General features: G+C 47.3%; 7 protein-coding genes across 7 annotated transcripts; 3 read left to right on the top strand and 4 right to left on the bottom strand.

The window, feature by feature from the left end:
- Positions 1 to 202: 202 nt before the first annotated feature.
- F5891DRAFT_977415 (uncharacterized protein) lies at positions 203 to 1192 on the bottom strand (the record flags this gene model as incomplete). The annotated part of the gene is made up of 3 exons (XM_041376703.1): positions 203 to 489; positions 607 to 670; positions 722 to 1192. 3 exons carry the CDS (start codon positions 1190 to 1192, stop codon positions 203 to 205), a joined length of 822 nt encoding a protein of 273 aa, XP_041229444.1.
- A 528-nt stretch (positions 1193 to 1720) lies between these two features.
- On the top strand, positions 1721 to 3529 carry F5891DRAFT_1184813 (uncharacterized protein; the record flags this gene model as incomplete). Its single annotated transcript, XM_041366492.1, has 3 exons — positions 1721 to 2421; positions 2520 to 2610; positions 2921 to 3529. The coding sequence occupies 3 exons, from the start codon at positions 1721 to 1723 to the stop codon at positions 3527 to 3529; spliced, it is 1401 nt and encodes a 466-aa protein (XP_041229443.1).
- A 4740-nt stretch (positions 3530 to 8269) lies between these two features.
- On the bottom strand, positions 8270 to 9703 carry F5891DRAFT_977413 (uncharacterized protein; the record flags this gene model as incomplete). The annotated part of the gene is made up of 6 exons (XM_041376702.1): positions 8270 to 8484; positions 8540 to 8635; positions 8747 to 8845; positions 8893 to 9042; positions 9194 to 9289; positions 9337 to 9703. The coding sequence occupies 6 exons, from the start codon at positions 9701 to 9703 to the stop codon at positions 8270 to 8272; spliced, it is 1023 nt and encodes a 340-aa protein (XP_041229442.1).
- A 1492-nt stretch (positions 9704 to 11195) lies between these two features.
- On the top strand, positions 11196 to 11755 carry F5891DRAFT_1184809 (uncharacterized protein; the record flags this gene model as incomplete). Its single annotated transcript, XM_041366491.1, has 4 exons — positions 11196 to 11396; positions 11451 to 11498; positions 11549 to 11572; positions 11621 to 11755. The coding sequence occupies 4 exons, from the start codon at positions 11196 to 11198 to the stop codon at positions 11753 to 11755; spliced, it is 408 nt and encodes a 135-aa protein (XP_041229441.1).
- A 271-nt stretch (positions 11756 to 12026) lies between these two features.
- Positions 12027 to 15481, bottom strand: F5891DRAFT_1126823 (uncharacterized protein; the record flags this gene model as incomplete). Its single annotated transcript, XM_041364129.1, is given in 13 exon segments — positions 12027 to 12227; positions 12299 to 12600; positions 12688 to 12864; positions 12914 to 13203; positions 13223 to 13371; positions 13429 to 13478; positions 13640 to 13748; positions 13808 to 13962; positions 14015 to 14218; positions 14279 to 14480; positions 14529 to 15043; positions 15103 to 15350; positions 15453 to 15481. The coding sequence occupies 13 exon segments, from the start codon at positions 15479 to 15481 to the stop codon at positions 12027 to 12029; spliced, it is 2631 nt and encodes an 876-aa protein (XP_041229440.1).
- Positions 15482 to 15771: 290 nt separating this feature from the next.
- Positions 15772 to 18966, top strand: F5891DRAFT_1184807 (uncharacterized protein; the record flags this gene model as incomplete). Its single annotated transcript, XM_041366490.1, has 9 exons — positions 15772 to 15965; positions 16022 to 16222; positions 16306 to 16636; positions 16688 to 16942; positions 17092 to 17346; positions 17393 to 17572; positions 17623 to 17766; positions 17941 to 18077; positions 18693 to 18966. The coding sequence occupies 9 exons, from the start codon at positions 15772 to 15774 to the stop codon at positions 18964 to 18966; spliced, it is 1971 nt and encodes a 656-aa protein (XP_041229439.1).
- Positions 18967 to 19780: 814 nt separating this feature from the next.
- F5891DRAFT_57260 (heterokaryon incompatibility protein-domain-containing protein) lies at positions 19781 to 22698 on the bottom strand. The gene is made up of 3 exons (XM_041372325.1): positions 22416 to 22698; positions 22133 to 22362; positions 19781 to 22079 (listed from the first exon to the last, which is right to left on the bottom strand). The coding sequence occupies exons 1-3, from the start codon at positions 22513 to 22515 to the stop codon at positions 19935 to 19937; spliced, it is 2475 nt and encodes an 824-aa protein (XP_041229438.1). The 5' UTR covers positions 22516 to 22698; the 3' UTR covers positions 19781 to 19934.
- Between the last annotated feature and the right edge of the window lie 85 nt (positions 22699 to 22783).

Here is a 22783-nt window from a genome sequence, read left to right as displayed (position 1 = left end):
CTATTGTTACAGTGGTAATTCGTACAACGAGGGACAGACTTGGTAGAAGTACAGTACAATTGTACAAAATTAGACAAACACTATGCATTTACACGATCCCGTATCATGTTTTCGGGTAGCCTGCACAAAAAAAACTGATCAATGTATGAATGGTCAATGATCAGAGTGAATACATACTACAATTTAAGGTAAAATGACTCAATTAGTTCCCTTTGTTGTATTGTTCAGTATAGGGCCTGTCATTGAGGTGCCGACATTTGAAGGGGCTGCTTGACATGGGCGCAGGTGGCAATAGGACAATGAGTTCTTGTAGAACAGCGTCAAAGATGTCACACTTTGATTTCTTTGTGTGGCAAAAAGCCATATGGACTTCGACAAGCGCACCCCTGAGCTTCGCTTCATACTGGAGCGGTGGGATGAGAATGTGGTTTTCATCATATGCTGGTAACAGGCGAATATTATGCGAGGATATGATGTCCTGCAGATGGCCTTTACATCAATTAGCAACCGGCCAAGTTGCGATGTCATATTCAGATCCTAGGCCATCGGTGGGGGCTAAAGCAAATACTTAAATCCATTCAAAAATGAAGATCGTTCCGAACTTACTGGCATTTGTTGAGCTGTTACTGCTGTCGTTGCTAGTATTATCATCTTGATCTCTGTCAATAGCCTATTGCATTACAATATTCAGTATCATTAGAGAATGTTACAACTAACTTACTTCAAAGAGACGGTGAGTGAGCTTGATTGATCGGCGGCCAATAGTGTCCCGAATAACACTGAAGGTCTCATGCGATCTTTCCCTTGGAGCCGATTTCTCGAAGGCACTGAGATTGCTAACAACAGCAGAGAAATCATCTGACGAGAATTCAAAGGCCTTGCTACAACCTGCAATGAGCTGACAGCTTAGCTTCAGGTCTGCTAAGCGGCCATGGAAGACATTTGCGGGATTGAAGTTGCCATCCGGTGTGAAACAGAAATCATCACGGCTGATTTGGAATACACCGCGGATGATGAATTCTTCATCATGGTCCAGACCCTTGGTGATGAGGATGTTACCATCCCTTCCACCTGAAAAATATTCAGTGTGATAAGCAAGCCTAGGCGTTGCAGCATAGAACCCTCCAGGAGACATCTTCAGCTTGTTGAGTACAGACGCGGGAGTTTTGCGAGGACTCAAAGTATTCATCATTGCTGTGCGGAGAGGGCTTGAAACTTGGAAATTATATTAGCGTGAAATCGGCAAACACAACATTAATAACAACATGTGCACACCACATAGGACTTGAATCATGTGAAAATTGAGTCGCGGTCCGATTTGGTAAAGAGTGAAGTATATATAAAAGTATTAAAGTGGAGCTTGAATATGAATAGCGAATAGGAAAAAGAGAAAGAGAATCATATGATAGAATGCAATAGAATACTATGGAATGATGAGTAAGCATATGTGAAGAGGTGAAGAGGTGAAAAGAATAGAACTGTAACACACTCGCCAGGTTCCCAAACCTTACTATGAGTTTGACCTGGACCACATGGGTTTGCCGATGTTGCCCAATATTGAGGGTGCCTCACTCAAAACAAAGAAGGGAATAATTTGGTCATTCCTCACAATTCATTACAGTAAGGCTAATGATCAAAGAACCTACACCATAATCTAATTCCTGCCTCCACAGGAATATGCTGCAGAAAACTGAAGGTCCCAGTGCCTTGGAGCGACATAATGAAGGGACAGTCAAGATTCATCTCCAGCTTATACCTGCCAGACGATACAAAGCTCACAGTCCCATCGAAGTTGCAATGGGATGAAGCAAACACCTTGTCAGAATGTTGGTTGACCCGACAGCACACCCAGGTTGGACCCACATTGAAGTTCAAGGCCTGGATTGATGACAAGGGCAAGATGCACCCTCCTGTCGGCGAGGAGTCTCAGGAGTCTGATGGTGATGCTGACAATGAGGGCATGTGGCCCAGGCCAACCAAAACATCATCAGCAACCATGGCACTGCCACCATTTGACATTACCAAACGGCAGCCGAGGTTCATCAAACGAGTTCATGTCAGCTCCGCCAATGAAGCATCTGACAATACTGATGCAGATTTGTCTTGTCCAAATGTCAACGTGCGCGCTCCCGACCATGCAAGGAAAGGGGCAAATGCACAATACAGTGAGCACATGGGACACCAGTCAGATTCAGATGACTGGCCTCCACCTAAAATCTTCAGGAAGAGAGTCAGAATTGAACCTGCCATCGTCGCACCGAACACAGATTCGGCAAATGAAGACCTACTAATGTTGGGTTCGGCCAGACAAGTCGGCCGTGATAAGAAAGCAATTGTCATGGGGAAAGCCCGGATGCCCACAGCACAGGAGACCGAGGGATCAGACGATGCCAGTGTCGGCCACACTGCAGCAAAGGCCAGGTATAAGTCAACTTGCGCTCATGCTGGCCATCAAGCACATGGCTTCGGCCCACATTCAACTCGTCAGGGTCTCGAACATATTCAAACATCCACAGCAGGTTGAGACCAGCCACCAAGCAAGACTGGGGCTACCGAAGATGCTTCACCAGTGGTGGATCACCAGCCACCGAAGAAGACCAAGGCTACAAGGTATGTATCACCGGCGGTGAACAACCGGTCACCGAACAAGACACAGGCTGCCAGATTGGTGGCTTGCTTGCTCTCTGATGCACCGGCAAAGAGCACTATTGATAGTCTATTACATAACAAGGAACGAGCGGAGAACTAGAGTTAGGTCTTTGCGCAAGCGTCGGAAGCAGTACGAACCTTTTGCCTTTGTACTGCGACAACACCTTTTCTCATATTAGTCGTCCTCAATGACATTGTCTTCCCTCCTTCTTTTCCTTTCACATCCCTACCGACAATCAGGTATCATTACTCTTTCTTCTATTGTCTTCAGGAACAAATTCCGAAGAAGAACTGTATATCCGAATTCTTCCGATACATCATGGAACGAATTTCAACTGATCCAGCGTTAGAGGCACAGCCCAACTTCGAATCAGCCGTGTACCGAGGTTGGCTAAATGCCCTCGTCGCACAAGGCATAACCAGAGATGACGCCCTTGCCAATATGGCAGAGGGATGGAGGTTTGAACGCCAAGAGCGAATCGTCCTTTGGCAGGAACAGGCAGAAGAAGACGCTCGCATCCTGCAGGAACGCCTGGAGCGTGAGAACACTGAGAAGGAAGCCGAGCAGCTGGAAGAACAACGCAAAGCGGAGAAGAAGAAGCCCAAAATCAACGACTTCGACGCAGGAGCAATTGTGGCGGACGTGATCATTCCTCGACCATCACAATACGCCATCCAGAAGATAAAAAGCATGGAGTACGTAGAACTTTGGTACTTCAGTCCTGACGGCTGCCGTGAAGCCTCCATCACCTCTAGATCCACCTCAGACTCAGACGACGCTTTCGGCTTCGCAAAAGTCGACGGCATGGTCGCCCTCAAGACACTTGCATCATTCAAAGCTTCCAGCAAGGCCTTGCAGGACCACGATTTATCATGGTGACAGTTCGATTTGGCCAAGACCAGCTTCCTCGTCCACATAGAAAAAAGTGGATGGCCAGAAAAGCATCAACAAGCGCTCGCTCTATTCTTCATGCTCATCACCAACCACGAACATCGCATGCGTCCCCGGGGTGAGAAGACCCTGCTGCGTTACGCAGGAACAGTTCGTCGCGAATGGCACGACCGGCTCGTTCAGAACCAGGGATTCAATATCGGCATATTCAACAATATGCTATACAATTCCCTATCGGACGACATATGGGAGGCAGAGCGTGACGAGAGTCTAAAACTGGTATGCATCATCTCAATCATCAAAACTTATTTGAATATTAACACAATATTCTTTTTCCTTTTCTTTCATCGTTCGCCTCGCCTTATGGCGTGCTTCCCCACTTGCTTCCTTTCGAACTTGCTACCAATGCCAATTACTACCCGGGCTTAATCTCACCCTTGCTTCATTTCAACCCTTTTCTTCGCTATCTCACAATGCTGCTACCCACACCTTGACGCTAACTTGAACACTACGCTTACGTTCACTCGCACATACGCTCACTCATACATGTAAATCTTCGCTTCCCTGACAATGCTATTGTCCATCCAATTGGATTGGCTCCTTCACTCCTAAACATACAGCTACAGAACGCGCTGCCAGCTGCCAACTTCTCATCTCGCCCTAGAGATCGAGAAGTCAGTGTGAACCGGGGGAAGCAATCAGACTCGCTTTCTCCCGCTGACGACAACCGCTACCATCCTTACTGCTCAAGCAACCAAGTCGCCAAGAAACCTCACAAAGGCCAACAGTCGTTTCAAGAGGGCGCAGGCCAATCAGGCTCTTCGGCCTGCGCCCTCTGCCTTGGCCGCTTCCGTCACCCCATTCACAAATGTACCTCCGAATTCCTCTGGGACAAGCGAACCAAAACGCGATGCCGGTGGAACGCAGAGGGCCACTTGGTCAATCCCGAGGGCCTCGAACTCTGCTACGACTGGCAAAGACCAAAAGGGTGTTCCAACACAGCCCGTTCGCACGTCCACAAATGCTCTGGATGCGGAGCGAAAGATCATGGAGCTCAAGGGTGTCCTCAAGGCGAGAGCATGTAGGGCACTCACTCCATATCAACCCGAAGCATGGTTACACCTTCTTCGCTCTTTGCACCTCATCGACAAATATGCACATATTCCCAACGGCCTGCGCATTGGCTTCATGGGAAGCGTCCCCAAAATATCCTGCACATACACACCACCTAATAGTCCTTCGTTATACATACACTTTGACGCTTTCGCTACCATACTGGATCGTGAATATTCTACGGGGCGCTACATTGGCCCCTTATCCAAATCAAACACAGAAAAACTCATCGGTCCTTTCCAGACAGCCCCACTTTCCATGGTCCCTAAACCGGGAAAGCCAGGCAAGTTTCGGCTCATACAAAACCTCTCATTTCCTCTATACTCATCCGATACTATATCCTCTATTAACTCTTCTATTGATTCTGACCTCTACCCTTGCACCTGGGGAACAGCATCAACCATATGCCTTCTCATCTGGTCCCTCCCCCCAGGATCGCAAGCAGCAGTTCGCGATGTGGCGGAAGCTTATCGCACAGTTCCCCTACATCCATCACAATGGCCAGGCCTGGTCGTCAGAACGGGAGAAGACGAGTTCGCTATTGACTCGAGCTTCTGCTTCGGATTCTCTGCTTCCGCAGGGAGTTATGGCGAGATTGCGGACGCAGGTGCCGACATCTTCAGATCACAAGGTATCGGTCCGCTATCCAAATGGGTGGACGACCACTTATTTATTCGCATCCTTCAAGAACATCTTAAAGTTTATAACGACCTTCGTAGAACTCGCTCCGCTATCATCGCGGGAAACAGGGGACTGCTCATTGATGGGGGGCGCAAATGGTACCAAGGCTCAACCATGCCAGACAGCAGAGTCGAGGAGTTCGACGAAGATCTATCATTCCCCATCCTTGATCTATCAACAGCATCCGCTCGTTCACCAGAAGACGCACTCTTCACCTATTGCTTCGACGACATCAACCGCCTATCCAAGATTTTGGGAATTCCTTGGGAGCCAGCGAAGGACATCTTCTTTTCGTCATGCGCCCCCTTCATTGGCTTCCTCTGGGACATTGCGACGTGTTCCGTCTCTATCCCAGAGAAGAAGAAGGAAAAATACCTGGCCGCCATTCGAAATTGGGAAGCTCGTTCCTTGCACACCCTTCAAGAAGTACAAGAACTATATGGAAAACTTTTGCACGCATCCCTGGTTCTACCTGCCGGGCGAGCCTATCTTGTCTCCCTCGAGTCCATGCTATCCGTCTTTCACAACCGTCCGCACATGCCACATTACCCCCCCAAACATACAGGAGAAGACCTCTGCTGGTGGAAAGCCAGTCTTCAGCAGCCCATCGTCACTCGTTCCATTCCAGGGCCCATCGAAGTCATTGACCCCTCGGCTTACTCAGATGCTAGCTCAGGTACTGGCATTGCGATTTGGATCAACAGTCGATGGAGAGCGTGGCGGCTCCTCTCAGGATGGAAAGACGAGAATCGAGACATCGGTTGAGCAGAGGCAGTCAGGATGGAGTTCCTCATTATCGCACTCCTCGGTCAAAGCCCAGAAGGCAGCTGCATCAAAGTTTTCGGCGACAACCGGGGAGTCATCGAGGGCTGGTGGAAAGGCCGGAGTCGAAACAAAGCCACTAACACCATCTTCAAACGTATCCATGAGCTCGCCACATCTTCACAGTGCACTTTCCTCACTCGCTTCGTACCCAGTGCCCACAATCCAGCGGACGGCCCGTCCAGAGGAATATACCCCCCCTCGAGCTTACTGCTTCCCCCAATATGCATTCCCAAAGCTCTCAAACCCTTCATCGCGGACTTTGACGATCCCACAATCCCTCCTGGACGCCATACACCCCGCGAGAGCATCAAAGCGCAGTCATTCAGCAATCTTCACTCCCGCTCCCAAATCTCCCGCTATAATCTCAACGACGAGATGCGCCATCAAGGAGAAAAAATCTTCGAAGCGACGCAGGCTTAGTAAGTTGCGGAGTGTGACCTTACAGCTTTCGCGTCATTGAAATATAATTTAGTAGCAGACTATCCTGACAATCTTACCCTACAAATATCCTCCTTGCGCCCCCACTGTGCTGCCAAAGACAGACTTCGTCTTTGGCTCCCAATAGGAGACAAAACAACAGCAGCCCGTTTGCCTCATGCTGACGCCCAACGCATCCAGGACGTCATGATTCACGCATGGGCTGGTAGCACCAGGGAAGCATACGGTAGTGGCATCCTTGCCTTTCATGTCTATTGCGACTCAAAAGCCATAGAAGATAACCTGCGCGCTCCGGCATCCTCTGAACTTATTTCGGCCTTCATATCAGACTTGGCCGGCGCATATTCCGGAAAAACGATATCAGGTTATGTCCAAGGCATTCGTGCTTGGCACATCTTGCATGGGAAGTCATGGTGCCTAATTGATGAGCAGATAGACGCCATGTTAAAAGCCGCAAAGAACCTCACCCCATCATCGTCGAAACGGAAGAAACGGCCACCGTACACAGTGGCCTTCATCACCAGTATCTTGCAAAAGCTGGACCCCAACATTCCTCTCGACGCTGCAGTAGGAAGTTGCCTTACAACTGCATTCTATTCCATCGCGCGCGCTGGAGAATTCACAGTCCGGAGCCTCACAACATTCGATCCTTCCATCCACATCAAATGTTCCAACATTCATAAGGAAACAGATCGCAGCGGCCTCACCACCACAGTATTTCATCTACCTCGCACCAAAACATCTCAAACCGGGGAAGATGTATTCTGGGCACGACAGGATGGCCCTACCGATCCAGAGGCTGCTTTAGCCAATCATTTCCACGTTAATGATCCCTCACCTGACAGCGCATTATTCTCATACAAATTCAGCGGTACCCACCGACCCTTAACGAAGTCGAAATTCATCGCGCAGCTGGCACTCGCGGCCAAAAGCGCTGGTTTGGACCCCCTGCAGGGTCATGCCATAAGAATCGGCGCTATGTTGGAATACCTACTTCGAAACATGCCTTTCGACGTCGTAAAGACCATGGGACGATGGGCTAGTGATGCCTTTCAATGTTATCTTAGAGAGCACGCTCAAATTCTGGCACTGTACCTGCAAGCAACTCCCGTGATTCAAGACGAGTTTTTGCGCTACACAATGCCCCGCATTCGATAAACAAACATTCCTAGTGAGTACATGTCCTCCTCCTAGTGCTATGGGTGTTCTCGGTTCGCTCGATGCGTCGTAGGACTCCTACAGCTATGGGAATTGCAGCTCACCTTTTTTCCTGCAGGATACGCAGCTCGGGACCGGGAGGCGCTGCACGCCTTCGCCCAAACTGCTCAGTACTATATCTGCCTCAGTCATAAACACAACACTTTCGTAGAACATTAGTGGCGGCAATATCATTTCTTATTTTGGATTTTGGAGTGTCAGACTGCGTCCTAGCGACTCACAAAGAGAAGCAAGGTTGACAATGCCCTTGGCGCCTGCATTCGGCAAAAGCCGAAAAGATATGCAGACTATGTGTAGTTGTCGGCGGTCTCATTAGTTGTATAGCTTGTTCAATTCTACTCGGTCATCGGTGATTTTGCTATATACCTTATATTTGTGCAACATTGTAGGTCTTGGTACTCGGTCTTGAATACATTTGGTATATACATTAACATTCACACTCGGTCATCTGCATCACTGGATTGGGGAATGTCCCTGGCCCATTTTCCTCATTGCTAGTAGCAATATATGTAGTGGATCATCGATCTTGCGGTGCATGTTCATGAGATGCTGAATCTTGGCAACATCCTTGCTGGCTGTGAGAAATTGGTCACATGCATGCTGATAATCTGATATCAACAGCCAGTTGGCATCTGACATATTTACCGAGTTTTGTCCTCGGTCATCTCCTGTCGAGCGGTGTTCACTGTCATGATGCCCATCATAAAATAAAGTTTAACCTACTTATCACAGCGTCAATGCTATCAAGCCTCATAGTAGCTTGGCACAGCAATTCCTTGCCGGTGTCGACAATTTGATTTGGCAAGCCATTGGTTGGTGCTGGCAATGCAACCGGCAAGCAATGATCAAAACACATATCATATGATATCTGTGTGTCATCCGCTGGACCTGATTTTACGGGCCTGTCACCAATACACAATTCTGACAAACCGGATTCAACCAAGTCGATCGGCGGTGCAATAGGAGAAGCACTGTCTAAGTGAATATCTCTGCCTGGCAACACATCTCCCCAGCACATGTCAAAATTGGCTACATACTAGTCGGTAGCAGTCGGTGGTGTTGATGGGGATACTTACCAGCAAATCCAACCACCAATGCACATGGACTGTCAGTCCAACCCATATTATATTGACCGACTGAGAAGGGTATGCTGCCATCCACCATTAAAGTTTCCATAGTCGCCAGTTCGAGATCTGGAGCAAGATGAACCCTTGGAGGAGTTTGTTCTGCATCCCAACAAAGGTTTTATTCACAGGAGGCCAGTGGTGCGGCTGCACACATGGCAACAATCGCTGAATCGGCATTGGTGTCCCAACACATGTCAAATGTAACTAAGTCAGTCAGAAATTAGGAAGGCCATGAAGGGACTAGAGTTACCTAGGCCTGCAACTTGTAGGTCAGCCGATTGTGGTGCAGTCGGTAATTTTACTGTCGGCGCTCCATCACCCTCAGTATTCCAGTACATATCAAATACTGACTGTTGTTAAATCTCAATACAGGTTTATCAAAAGCAAACATACCTGTGTGGCCACCATTGTTCTTGGGATGATGTGTGTTTTGCGTCTTGTCGGATGGCATGGTGGCGACTGTGGATTTCGCAACTTGAACAGGGCCGGATATAGTTGGTAGATTAGGTCCCACGTGAAGCTTGTTGTTGCGCATAGTGATTCGGTCTTTTGGAGAGGATGGAGTTGGACACAAATTCGGTGGCACCCACTGGTCCCAAGTGAGGAAAAAATTTAAGTTGGCTTTGATGTGCTCATCCTGGAGTCTTCGAGCTTTATCAACAGGCTTCTTGTGGGAATACATTGACGAGTGTGGCGGATTTGAACACTGTATTTGAAGAACAATGAAGAAGTCCCACAGCTTCTGCCAAATCTTGGCCATTCCTGGATTTTGGCCATTTCCGGTGGTGTCACAATATGGTGCTGCATCCGCCACTGACCTCTGTCAAGTTCTACTAACATCTACACAAAGTCATCGTCTTCATAACTAGGTGAATACTTGTCTTACCTCTTCCGCTGTTGTTGATTTAACATTCCCCACTGTCACCCTTACAGTTTTTCAATCATCCAGTATTCACCATGCCATCACAACAGGAATCCGATGCGGTTTTGATGCTTGCCAACAAGACTGTGCGCAATTCAGTCAGCCGAATTCAAGATGGAGAAGTAGATGGCCGGGCAGTTCTTGATCAGGTGCATGGTATTGCACGGCAGGTGGTGAATGTTTCATTTACTGTGATTGTTATTTAGTGGCTCACCATCAACACTCTCAAGCCTTGCAACAGCACAGCAGGACTTGCTCGGTCATATCGCTGTTCCTTCTTTCTGTGGCCGCCGAGGTCCGGGCCACCATGAACAAAGGTGTTGCTCCGCAATGGAACCGTGTCCAGGATGATTATCCACGCATGGAATCACATCCCTTCTTCACAAAGACTGTCAGATATCGTGAGTGGGCGCTCATTGGATCCACTGTGGTGGCTTGACACTCTTACAGAACGACTGGCGCCAGAGCCAGCGCAAGCACGCGCAGTCTCCCCAGTCCCACCACAACCTCCCAAACAAATGTCGATTCCACCGATCGATTCACTCCCTCGCGTCAGTCATGTCCACAATCTCGTTGTTCCTGGCACGATGCCTGATAAGGGCAAATGGTGTAGAAACAACAATACAACGAGGAACGAACGATGCTCCTGACTGTATCTGTAAATGTTGTAAGGTTGCACTTTGCCTAGTCTGTGTTACTTGAGAAGACAAGTGTGTTTGACCCTAAAGGGGAAGCGAGTGCAGCAAGGATCTAGAGATATGCGCTGAAAGTGCTACTGGTTGGTCAATACAAAGCACGAGAAAGCGCAGGTGCGTGCAATGCATGGGAACACGCGCGCATATGCGGAAATGATAGAGAGACTAGACTCAAGTGATAATATGATGCAAGAGATGTGAGAGTGCGAGATGTAAAGGAATTTATTTCTACTATGTTCTGCTAAGTAGTAAGTAAGTAGTAACAGGTAATTGGGAGGTAAAGTCAGTAAAGTAATAGTATGTACTGCTGGCGCTTATATAGGCACCTAAGCACTGTCATGCGGAGCCGAAGCGCTACCAAGTAGGTATGTAAAGATATACATGAAGTCCATGATAAAAATAAAGATGGAACAATATGCAAATGAGAGAAATAGAAATATATACACTAGAGAACTTGGTGGACAGTGGATGGATGCATCTGGATGGCTGGCACTATAGGGCGCTTAAGTGCGGGAAAGCGCGCGCGCGTATACATCGCGAAGCGCAGGAAGTCACGTGCGCATGGCGTGGGAAAGCTGCGCCTCATATAGGGATAGCTGTGGATAGCACACAGAGTGGTGCTGCGAGTTCATGCAATGTACTCCCTAGTGAAAACTCCCATATCACACCATGAGAGGCATGATTCTCTACAACGGCCTGACTGTGGCACTCGTCAATCCAGAGAGGACAGCCCAGGTGCTGAATCAGGCAGGAAGAAAAAACTGTTGAAGTGTGTGTCGAAAGCTGTCATCACCGACACCAAGGATGAGGACCGGCAGCTGACAGGGACCATTATAGTTAAGGCAAGATTTCCTCCCATCATTTTCGACCGACTGCTGACATCACCTTAGTGGTCCAAGCTCACCGAATCTTCGGGTGGAGCACCACCGAAGTCAAAGGTAAGCACAGCAGCAAGCTCAATACCGATCTCATTACTGACTTTTTGCAGGGCAATACCAAAAACATGAAGCAGGTGAGATTTACCTCATCCTGTCGGTCCTCATCCCTCAACCATCTTCAGCCGGATACCGACCCAAAGATCGGCCAATCCCAGCTGCAGGGCAAAGGAAAGGAGAAGGCGGTGGAAATCGCTGAGCTCATCAGAGGGCATCAGCTACTGAAGTCCACTGCTGAGGAGGTGCGTTTGCCATGTTGACCTTGTGACCGGGTACTGCATCAGTAAAATATCACGGTTCTTAATTTAACTTAATCAGAACTTGTTCCACTTGGCTTGATGTCCAAGTTTGTCAAGATGTTCAAGATCTCGATTTGACTTAGAGCACAACTTGAATGTCTTACCTTCAAGCCAACAAAGACACTAAGACAACTTGAGCGTTTTAAAGACCTAATGAATTCCAAGGTAAAATTGTATTTCAAGATGCTAGCTCGAAAGAATGGTGATCAATGAACCAATTTATGTAAAATCCTCAGAAAACGTCAAGAGAATGGTGGAATCGAAGGCCCCGTGGAACAAATTGAGTACCAAATATCGGAAGCAAGTGAGCACCGCGAACAATACTGTCAATATGGATTATTGACAAGTTGGGAGAGCTGTCCTCATCAAAAGATGGTGCAACCATGTACATTCCTGTAGCTTCGTCTCGTTCCTCAGTGATCTGATAGAACCACTGAACAAGTGCGCATGAATAGGTGCAACTATTAGTAAAAGTGAAAGAAAAAAGCAAAATATTCAAACAACATCCATGCTTAGTATTTCATCCTGCCTGTCGTCTGTGTTGACAAAGGCACAGTCAAAGCAGCCTGGTCCGTTGCGCCATGAAGGTACAGCACAGAGATGCTCATGGTGCATGCCAGTGATTCCACTTGGATCACTGGGTGCAATGAAAGTCACAGCAGCTGAATTAAAAACCTTGATAGCTCCCATATAGGACGGACAGTCACAAAGCGGAACATCCACAGAAGAATGGTGATCATCTGTGTGTATTTGATCATATAGGAAGAGACGGATGAGGGTCGGTAGTGATGGCACCTTGAGTTCGTCTGCAAGGCCACTGACAGTACACACGCGCGTTTATGTTCTGAATATTGCATTAATGAAAAAACACCACTGAAAGGTTTGATACACACGAAAAGTCCGTGCTGACTGCACATCAGCAATCACATCCACATCATCCACAATACCCTGGTCCTCAACATCATCGAAGTCGTCACTCTCAATGGCGAATGGGTTATTTTCTTCATCCATGTTGTTCTGTTGGACCTCAGAGTCCCCGTTGTCGCTGCCAATAGCAAACCGATTTTCAACTGGAAAATTCAATGAGTGAACCAAATTAAAGTCAAACAGAACACGTACAAAATGAATTGAAGTAACTAAAGGCGCAAGAGCCTTTAAGCATACCACGTGCAGCAAAATCAACTCTTGATGCTGCAATTTTATCCAGGCGCTGATTGGTTAAGAGCATTTGAAGGAGCGCATTGTACCTATTTGAACGCCACCATGGTTCCTTTACTGCTTTGATGTGTTTGGATTCTGTAATTGACGAGCAGAGACCATTTAGAGTGCCGAACATTTGGATGAGGAGCTTGTAGCGGGTGAGAGAGTGTTGGCAAGGGTAGGGAAATGTCAAAGCGGACACCACTAGTCTCAAAAATGGTGCGATACATATGAAAATGCCTAAGAGCATCCCTCAGCTGCGCAAGAGTCTCATCTGTAACCACATTTGCACGTGCGATGTAGCAGAACTCCAACAAGGATCGAAAGGCTCGAACCATATCATCGGGTACATGGCCTTCTATTGCTGGTATGTAAACCTATATAAGTTGTGTGTAAGCATAACAAAATCATTGTATGTAAGTGCGAAAATTTACCTTCATCAATGCCTTGGAGTCATCTCCAGTCCAATGAAAGAATCCACGCCCTTGCGGAAAGCGTCATAGACCAGGGAAGGAAGGAGCAGCAGCAATTCTGATATGTTGTTAATCATTGCAATGGATAACAGAAGATTGAAATTACCTTTGCTCGATGTCATCTAAAATCGCCTTGGCCCCAGTTTCCCATGTTCAAGTTCCAGGTACTGACACACCCATTCAACGAGGTGATCCTTGAATGTTCCTTTGATGAGCTGATGCAGAATATTGGGAGCAAGGAGCTCATGGTTGTCGGCACAAGGAAAGTCGTTTGTAAAGGGCTATGGAGTGCAATAGTCAATGTGATCACAATACATCTGAACAATGTGAGGGGACATACCACTAGCTCACCAATAATACCGTACTCATCCCAAAGGACACCAAAATCAACCAAGTCCACAAGCACATCAGTGTGTTCGCGTGACCGAGAAACACCTCCATCATCAAGAGTTGAGGGAAATGCAAGGCATCTGTGAATGAAAATAGTGTGGAGGACTCTGCATGATAGTGATACTTACTTACCTTCCACATCAATCTTTGACTATACATGCCAGTACCACCTGCTCTTCATAGTCGGCAATGTAGGGACCAAGTCCATATAAAATGCGCCGGTGGTGTCCATCACCACAACATGTGACTTCAGGTGTTGTCATTCCAGGTTTGAGGGTAGCAAAGATCTTTGACAGTGAGGAGTGGAATAATTGCTTCTTGAATTTATGGTATCTTGCATCATCTGCATTCTTTTTTTCAGCTACATACAATGATGACAATGTAAGCTTCAAACTAGACTGGGAGAGAAACAGCAACATACTCTTTGGAATTGCCAAAAACCCGATCAGGGCTAATGCGTTGCGATGAGAACACCAAATGTTGTTGTGGACATTTCCGATTGAGAGATACAGTGGGTAGTAGTCATTTTGACCGGTAGCAACGGAAACAGCTGTCTTGTCACTGCTAACAATGATGGGAACAAAAGCTGCACCATGCGTTTCCAGATCCTGCACAATTTGGTCCTGTAATGATATCAGTACGAGATTGTAATAGCCATAAAAAATATGTACCACTTGCTGCCAGGCCCAGTCTCCTGACATAAAATCCTTATAATGATGTTGCTCGCCCTTCTCCTCAGACTCACGGTACAGCATATAATCAATCGAGTGTTTGAAATCTGGGTTTGCGAGCATGTTCTTGACGACAGTGTGGGGGTCCCGAAACCAGACTTCGTGTGACTGTTCCATCCATAGCGGACACTGTCCAGCTGGTTTATTGCCATTATACTGGAGAGAAAAGCTTTGCCAGGCGACATCACCTAGTGGTGTGGCGTCAATAGTCTTGTACAAGTCCCTGTGGTCGGCAAATGGTGAGTTATTGTTATGAACAGCGAGAGTGACCCCCCACAAGTGGAGGATTTTGTCAATGTCACCAGCAGACATCTGGTTTTTAGTGTACATAAATTCGGCACACTCAAACTCTAGTCGGTTGTGATACGGAGTCCAGTCATTAGAACTTTGTGCTGTGTAGGGTGGTGGAGGAGTGCTGGGATCAAGAAAATTGCCGTTCTCGTCACAAATACGACCTGTTGGTGCAAATTTTCATCAAATACAAGCTGGCATGGCAGCGGAATCATGTACTTACCAGTCAGAAGGTCATGATAATCATGTATGAGCCCAGACTTTGACTCCTGCAGCGCCGCATCAGTGTTCGTACGTCTCGGAGTGTCTCCTTCATCTTGAATTTCTTCAACCGAAGCACGTTGAGTGCATGACAACTGAGCAGAACGAGTAAATGAGTGGCCATGTGCCGAGTTTTGATGAACTTTCAGCCCAGACACAGATTTTAGCCAGTGTTTACAGCCCGGGTAGGGACACTGAATGCGGCGAGCGCTGAATGCTCGTCATTTGAGTTGTGCATGAGGGATTATATCTGGCATGTTGGGACAGCCAGAGTCGGACAAACTGCAAAGTTCAAACCATTAGCAAACACACTAACTCTGAGTAGATGTCATGTAATACATATTAAACAGGGTGTGAAAATTGACTTAGGGTTTCAACATCCATTATGACCGCTCTCCCATTCACGCTAAATTTTCTTGTCTCCAAACCAGACCTTTCGACCGATGGTGCGCCCAAATACTCGCCCTAAGAACGCAACCCAGCATCCTGGTGAGATCCTTCTCCAAAACAAGCAAAAAAGATGCACTGCTCGCGAAGTAAAGGAAGAAAAGGATCGAATGGAGCAGGAACGGCAGGAGAACAAACCGCTGCAAAGTGCAACACTGAGAGAATTGCTTCTATTGAAGATAAGATGGCATTAAAGGAGCTGAAAACACTTATGGACGCACCTAAACCTTGGCCCCGTGCACGTCCTGTACAACAGAAGACCAAACTCACCATCGAGGATGATGGCGAGATTGCAGAAGGCACCATTGAGAGCAAGGACAATGAAATGATGGATGTTGCTACAGATGATAACAATGGCAATGAGGACTTCATTGAGAGGTAAAGGATCTCCAGAAGACTCACCACAGACTTTGGCTGACCATTGTGTTGTCCAGTGATGATGAAAGCATAGAAGTGCGGCCAAGGAAGAAGTGTGTCCAGAAGATGGCTCATCGTAAGGCTATCCAGGATGTGAGAAGCATTAATAATAAAGGTGGTGTTAATCACAACGAGTCATCACAAGATTCTGAACTTCGAATCACATCAGATCGTGATCACACAATTGTGGCACGTGGTGACCCAAAAGGCAAGAAGGTGTAAGTCCTGATCGTTTCCCATCCACTATGTTATTGCTCACCGAAACCACACTTTCTCACCTTGATCTCCTCAATTGTTTCAGTGCAGATATCAGTGCAATCAAGGACGACTTTGCAGGGATGGGAAAAACCAAGGACTGGGCTGAGAAACTTGTGGCAAGCAAGTTGCTCAGGCCTCAAAACCTTCAAGCAGTTTCTCGAGTGTCCTCAGTAACTACCTCGACAGCTGTTTTGGCAATCTCCAAGGTGACCAGTACCAGTGCTCATCCTGGACCTCCCCCTACTCCAACAACTAATGGGCAAGGCAATCTTCAAGAGCCTACCACAGTCTTTTTGGATAGTGATGATTCCCTCGAGCGTGAGGCGGCCTTCACCGCTACCAAAAAACCTGGTGGCAGAAGCACAACTTCTGCAGTATGTATATTATAATTTTCTTACATTCACATTGCACTCACTTCCCTTCAGGATATAACGGAAGTCCGGGATAGTTTGTTATCTCCACCTCCTCCAGTCAGACACCTAGCAACAAAGAAAAGGACAAAGTCCTTGTCTTTGCCACCTCCTTCTACGCAGCCATCAAGAGCTACTGCCAGACTTGACACCACCCTCATTTCCAGTTTGTTGACGGACATCGATTCTGGCGACAGCAGCCCCAGTGAGGACATAATATTGCCTTCTTCCCCTGCGGCAGTTAAAAACAACAAATGTCTGACAACTTCGGTAAGAATCAATGCTTAACACCATTCTGAGCCGGCCGCTTCTTTTGCTATTTAATGTGGTGCTCATCTCTCTGCTTAACATGGACCAATGTTACCATCAGTAATCAAGCCCCCCCTTCAAAACGAGCAAAGACAGACTCTCACTCCAAGGGTGTTTCGTCACACCGCGATGGAAGTGGCACCAATCACTGGTACCAGAATGACGATCTTCCCGATGGATGCCAAGACGGTAATGCCTGGCATCACGTGTTCATACTGAGTGTGGCACACTGGGCCGGTGGAGATGTTGAGCCATGGGGTCCTGACAATAGTGATTTGAGGGAGACTATGCAAGAGATATGGGACCATATATACTGGAGTAGGATTCAGCATGAGATCTCCCGATCCGGCACTGTCATGAAAGTCGTAAGTCTGTTATTTGTGTCGCTTAGAAGTTCGCTAACATTTGTAGGCAAAACAACGCCTCATGGAATGGCGTGGAGGGTTCGGTGTTGCAGCTTGCTCCATCCTCACTGCATTTTTTGCACAGGATGCTGATTTTTTAGATTCTGTCGCTCGCATGGACTTCTCAAAAGCTATGCTCAAACAAAACCGGTTTATTTTCAGGGATAATTCAGGTCTCATTCCCAAGGTAAGTGATATCATTATTGTTATGAGACCATCCTACTCATTTGTTCAGAGAATTGGATGGGTATGTGGAGATCTCCTTTCATACTTCAAACATCCGTGTCGCATCTCAATTTCACCTTTGGCTGTGTTGAAATCCCCACCCTGGACACCAAGAACTCTAGTGCACGGGCTGCCTTTGCCCTCGCTGTCACAGCCGTAAGTCTCGATTTAGATTTCAACTGTATTTTAAAAATATTCTTCATAGGTTTACCGCTGTAGAGACTCGTGCATCTCATAGTGTGATATGGCGCTTTACACTAGGGAGTATACAGCACCAACTCGCAGCATCACTCTGTGTACCATCCACAGTGATTCCTATATGACGCGCAGCTTTCCCGCGCAACGCGCGCCATGCGCGCACCATTCCCGCGCTTCGCAATGTATACGCGCGCGCGCGTTCCCGCGCTTGCGCGCCCTATGGCGCCAGCCATCCAGAAGCATCCATCCACTGTCCACCAAGCTCCCTAGTGCGTATATTTCCATTTCCTTTATTAGCATAGTTCCACCTTTATTTTTATCATGCATTCTCACTCATATATATATTTACATACCTACTCGGTAGCGCTTCGGCTCCGCTTGACCGTGCTTAGGCGCGCTATATAAGCGCCAGCAGTATATACTATTACTTACCTTACTTTTCACCCAACTTTACCTAGTACTTACTACTTAGAAAGTCGCAGTAGAAATCTATTCATTAGCACAACACATCTCACATCCTTTATCTTGCTTATATCTTCACATAAGTTTAGTCTCTCTTATTTCCGCTTACACGCGCGCGCTTTCCCGCGCTTCGCGCTAATACGCGCGCGCGTTCCCGCGCCTTCGTACCTTGCGCGCACCTGCGCTTTCTCGCGCTTCGCTGAAGTGCGTACCTCTAGATCTCCGCTGCACCTGCTTCCCCTTTAGGGTCGAATGCACTTGCCATCTCAAGTATCGCAGACTAGGCAACGCACGACCTACAACTTTTTAGATACAGTCAGGAGCATTTCTTTGTTCCTCTCAGTATTGTTGTTTCTACACCGCACTCTTCAACTAGTCGTCAATGGGAACATGACTTTCGAAATCATTCAAGAATCATGCAGCAAACGCAAAGGTGCGAAGACAGATGACGGTGATGTTTGGATGCCCGTCATTGCAAAGGGCAAGCAGTATTCTTTTAGTAAACCAATCTGGGGGGGCATGACCCTCAAGTTCATGGGTCCCATTTCGGCGCTTTCTGACAATGACTTTGCAAGCATTGTGGAGGAAGCTCAACAGTATGCCAAGAACTCGAAAAATGTTGGGAACTCGAGGACTACTACCAGTGTCACACCTGACAAGGACGACATATTTGCTGACCTTTTTGCTTTCCGCTAAAGGTGAGTGATTTCCGCTGCCACATGTAACTCATTGTTGATATGCACACAGATGATGCTTGGAGGGCAACTGCAACCTCACTCGCCTTCCTCCTATTCAAGGACCCAGGTTAGGTCTCCTGGATTGTTCAATTCCTCAGTGCTACTCGAGCTCATTCAACAGTCGTTTTTTTTCGCCGTTTAGACATACAGTATCTTGATGCCATTGCTTTCGTTCCACGTTCCACTAGCCCTGCTTTCTGTCGCACTTACACCCATGCTCTCTCCATCGTTATTCATGCGCACATTGCTCATCCATATTAACCTTACTTTAATCATCCTTATTTGTACATTGATTGCTTACTGGCTTTACTCTTATTCCATCTTGGCTGTCTTATGAACTTGGTTATCCTTGCTCCACAAAGGTGTCGTTTATAAGACGAGAGACTTGAACCAAGTTGAGCGTCTTTGAAAAGACTAACTTATTTTGTCTTGGTCACCGATTTAAGCTTGTTAAGTTGATTTAAGAACCGTGATATTTTACTGATGTGATATGGTAGTCATGAGACCTATAGACCGATATAATTACGCTTTTGCCAAATATATCTATGTATTCTACAAGAAATTTGTGTTGTTCATAAATGACCATTGATCCGTGCAAAACTAGACTTAGAAGATGCATCAATGACAAGGTTGAAGTATAGCGACATCATAGCAAGTAAAATACAATAGTCCAGCACCCTCACCCTGCAAGTCCATTCTCAGTTTGACTCGTATCTGTATATATTGGAGGCCTCAATAAACCGTAGAACCTGCTTGGAGGTTGCACACGAGCATCCTACATAAGTAAGTAGAAATCGAAATATAAAACAGAACGATGGCATCTGCGGCAGATCAGAGAATGAGGTATATGCGGGGCCGTATACAACCCGAATAATAATGAATTTGGAGATCCTTTCAACAATCGAAATACACTATCACAGCTTGCCATCATCGAAGAAACACTACCTTTTCCTTCGGCTGTGAAGCATTCCAGGAGACTTCATGGATGACGCCCAACCCAACACGTTGCATCAAGCCCTCACTCTGACTGACCGCCATGACATATAACACACATTCATGGTAATACCTGAGACTCTGTTCGTCGTACACGCGGCGCGTACCGGTACGGGAAAGAACGATGAACTCGAGGGACAGAGGAGGCATAGGGTCCAATGGCAAGACCGCAGTGCCAACCCAAATAGGAGGGGGTGTGGTGGAGAGAATATTGAAGAGACCATGGTGGAGAGATGCACCTGAATCATCGTTTTCTTCGCTACCTCGCCATGCAATGCTAAAGTGGCTGGAAGTTGTGCGGAAAATGAGGGTGCCTGGTGCTAGCGGTCGATGGATGTCTAACGTCAGCTCCGTTGAGTCTAAAATCCCTGATGGAGGAGAATATGCCAACTTCTCCTCCTCTTTCATGGGATTCGATACGATCCGGGAAACCCGGCGAACATCAAGCTCCACTGTTTTACCACTATGGTCCACGATATACCAAGAATTAATAAACGTTTCTACCACCGACGGTTCGCCACTACCGTTGACGATACCATAATACCGATGCTCCGACGTGTAGTCAACAGCGCCACACCACGTAGCCCATGTCCAAGAAGGTAAAGGTAAACCAACTCCATCAGGGAGCGAACGACGAGCGCGAGGTGTGTGTGGGTCATGTTGCCAGAGAAGCGCCTGATGCAGATCCGTCAACATCATTCCGCAGTGAAAGACTCTAGCGGGGTCACCGAGGCTAAAGCCTATCGCCAAAGCATTTGTCACTCCAGTGAGAGCATCGATAATGTCTGATTCCACGGTGAGATTGCGTCGTGTACACTCCTTGACGGCCCACATGTAACTCCCAAAGGGGTCCGCCTGTGGGAAGTATTCTCCACGCGATTGCTGAAGAAAGTTATTGGAGAATTCTTGACCTTTGCTTTCGGCGACGATGTCTTCGCAGAAGACATCACGCCGACACTCGAAGTAGACTTGCTGCTGAGTGAAGTATATCCGTCGGCGCGAAAGTGCGCTCTCTTGATAAGTCCAACAACGCGTATTCCATACGGACAGAGCAAGAGCATCCTGAAGTCTTGGAGGTCCCACACAGAGATGAAGTCCTTGAACAACCTCGATATGCTGTTTTGGTGTTCTAGTTCGTGGACGGCACCCTGGGAGAGGGTCTCGAGCCGACGCGCCGCCAGCTGCCATTACCGTGAGGTAAGAAAGGCCGTAAACTAAATCCATAGATTTTATCTGAGCGATTTTGTCCTGCGAACAATCTTGAATGATGCATAGAGCGTCAATCCATAAGTAGCGGAGACCGAGTTGTCGAGTGAATAGAATGGAATCAGTTATGGTCTCTGGAAAGATTGCCGTGTTCAACCCGCCAGGTGCGGAGCGCTCCGCTATATTATTCGTCGTCGTCCGATACTCTGTGCTGACGGTTCCCCACACGTAACTGAGGGCAACATAACAACAGCCAGAAGGTGCGGGAACCAGGGTCATCGAGACCACGTCCACCAATCTCACATGTTTCGGCAAATTCTTATCCTCTTCATCATCCATTCTCCACACATTATGACATTCATCCCCGTGGTTCTCCTGGCACAGCTTGATCCACTTCTTTACCAGGTCGATGTCTACAGTGTCCTTCACCCTGCGACTATGAAGATCGGTTGGTCTTCCGAACTTGGAAGCATCTTCTTGCATGAGGTAGATGCTAAGCGAACGTGCTGTCGCCCTTGAAGTAGGGTATCTCTCCCAAAATTCCCTTAGACCCTCCATACTGACGTGGAGACGGTAGCAACGAAATTTGGGTCGAGGATAAAAGGGCCCCCGGAGACAACCACATGACATCGAGAACAGCCGACATTGAATCCCTGAGAGATCAACATCAGGGATCTGGTCCAACATCCATGTTCGACGGACGTGAAAGGATATGAGGCGGCAGAAGCTGCATTGGTACGACTTTTGTAAGATGGATGAGAGGGAATCGAGTGGGATTTCCTCTGTCTCTGGGATGCCATCAAGGAAGATCTGGTAAAAATTCAAATGTTCACAGACGGAACAGAGTAATGCGTTGCTGCCAAAATGATCTCTCTGTTCAGTCAATCAGCCAAGTTCACTGCGGTGGGGACCCAAATGTTCCTCACCAGAAGTTCAGCTCGTATTTGGTCTGGGTTTAGAAGAGGGGCGGATTCGGAAGTCCCATCCGATGGGACATTTGCTTTCAGTTTGCACCTGCGAACGACCAATAGCCAGATAACCAAAACTCCCAGAGCAATCCCTCCGATAATTTCAACCAGGGCCGAGGCATGTGTGGAGGCCGGGTTAAGAGTGTCAAGAACATCAAAGGGTGGTACTGTAAGCCTTTCATGATTACCTGAGAAGTGCCTGAACGATAAATATGAAAAATCATGAAAGCAGGATACCTACCTGACTGGGTTGCACTATAGAAGGTCATGCGAGTTGCAATGAATTCAGTTTGATTCCTCGGGTTTGCAACAGGGCGAGGAAACGCAGCTATATAGTACATAAGGCTGTAAAAACCATGGACACTGGTACCTGCAAACGTGTGGCAGCCAACGTTGCAACGCCAAGCCCAATTGCAACAGCCTCACTTGCAGTGTTCAAGGACATATTATGTTTTACTTCCTTCACGTGACACGATTAGACATTCTTTTCTCTTTTTACAGCAGTTTGCATAATGGTAGAGGCCGGCGGTATTTCCAAAAAAAATGTGCATTTATTTACAAAAAAGTAGCGCTACAAAGATCGATTTTTATCTCAACAACGAAGCAAGC

Source organism: Suillus fuscotomentosus, assembly GCF_016647785.1.
Source record: "Suillus fuscotomentosus strain FC203 chromosome Unknown F5891scaffold_11, whole genome shotgun sequence".
NCBI classification, from domain to species: Eukaryota; Fungi; Basidiomycota; class Agaricomycetes; order Boletales; family Suillaceae; genus Suillus; species Suillus fuscotomentosus.
This window is presented reverse-complemented; position numbering and strand designations above follow the sequence as displayed.

Excerpts from the sequence above, each read along its gene's own strand:
- F5891DRAFT_57260 (XM_041372325.1), bottom strand. The coding sequence starts at position 22,515 with ATGTACTATATAGCTGCGTTTCCTCGCCCTGTTGCAAACCCGAGGAAT. Across the intron at positions 22,363-22,415 it reads CTATAGTGCAACCCAGTCAG|GTAATCATGAAAGGCTTACA; the intron begins GTAGGTATCCTG and ends GGCACTTCTCAG. Across the intron at positions 22,080-22,132 it reads AAATACGAGCTGAACTTCTG|AGAGATCATTTTGGCAGCAA; the intron begins GTGAGGAACATT and ends TTGACTGAACAG.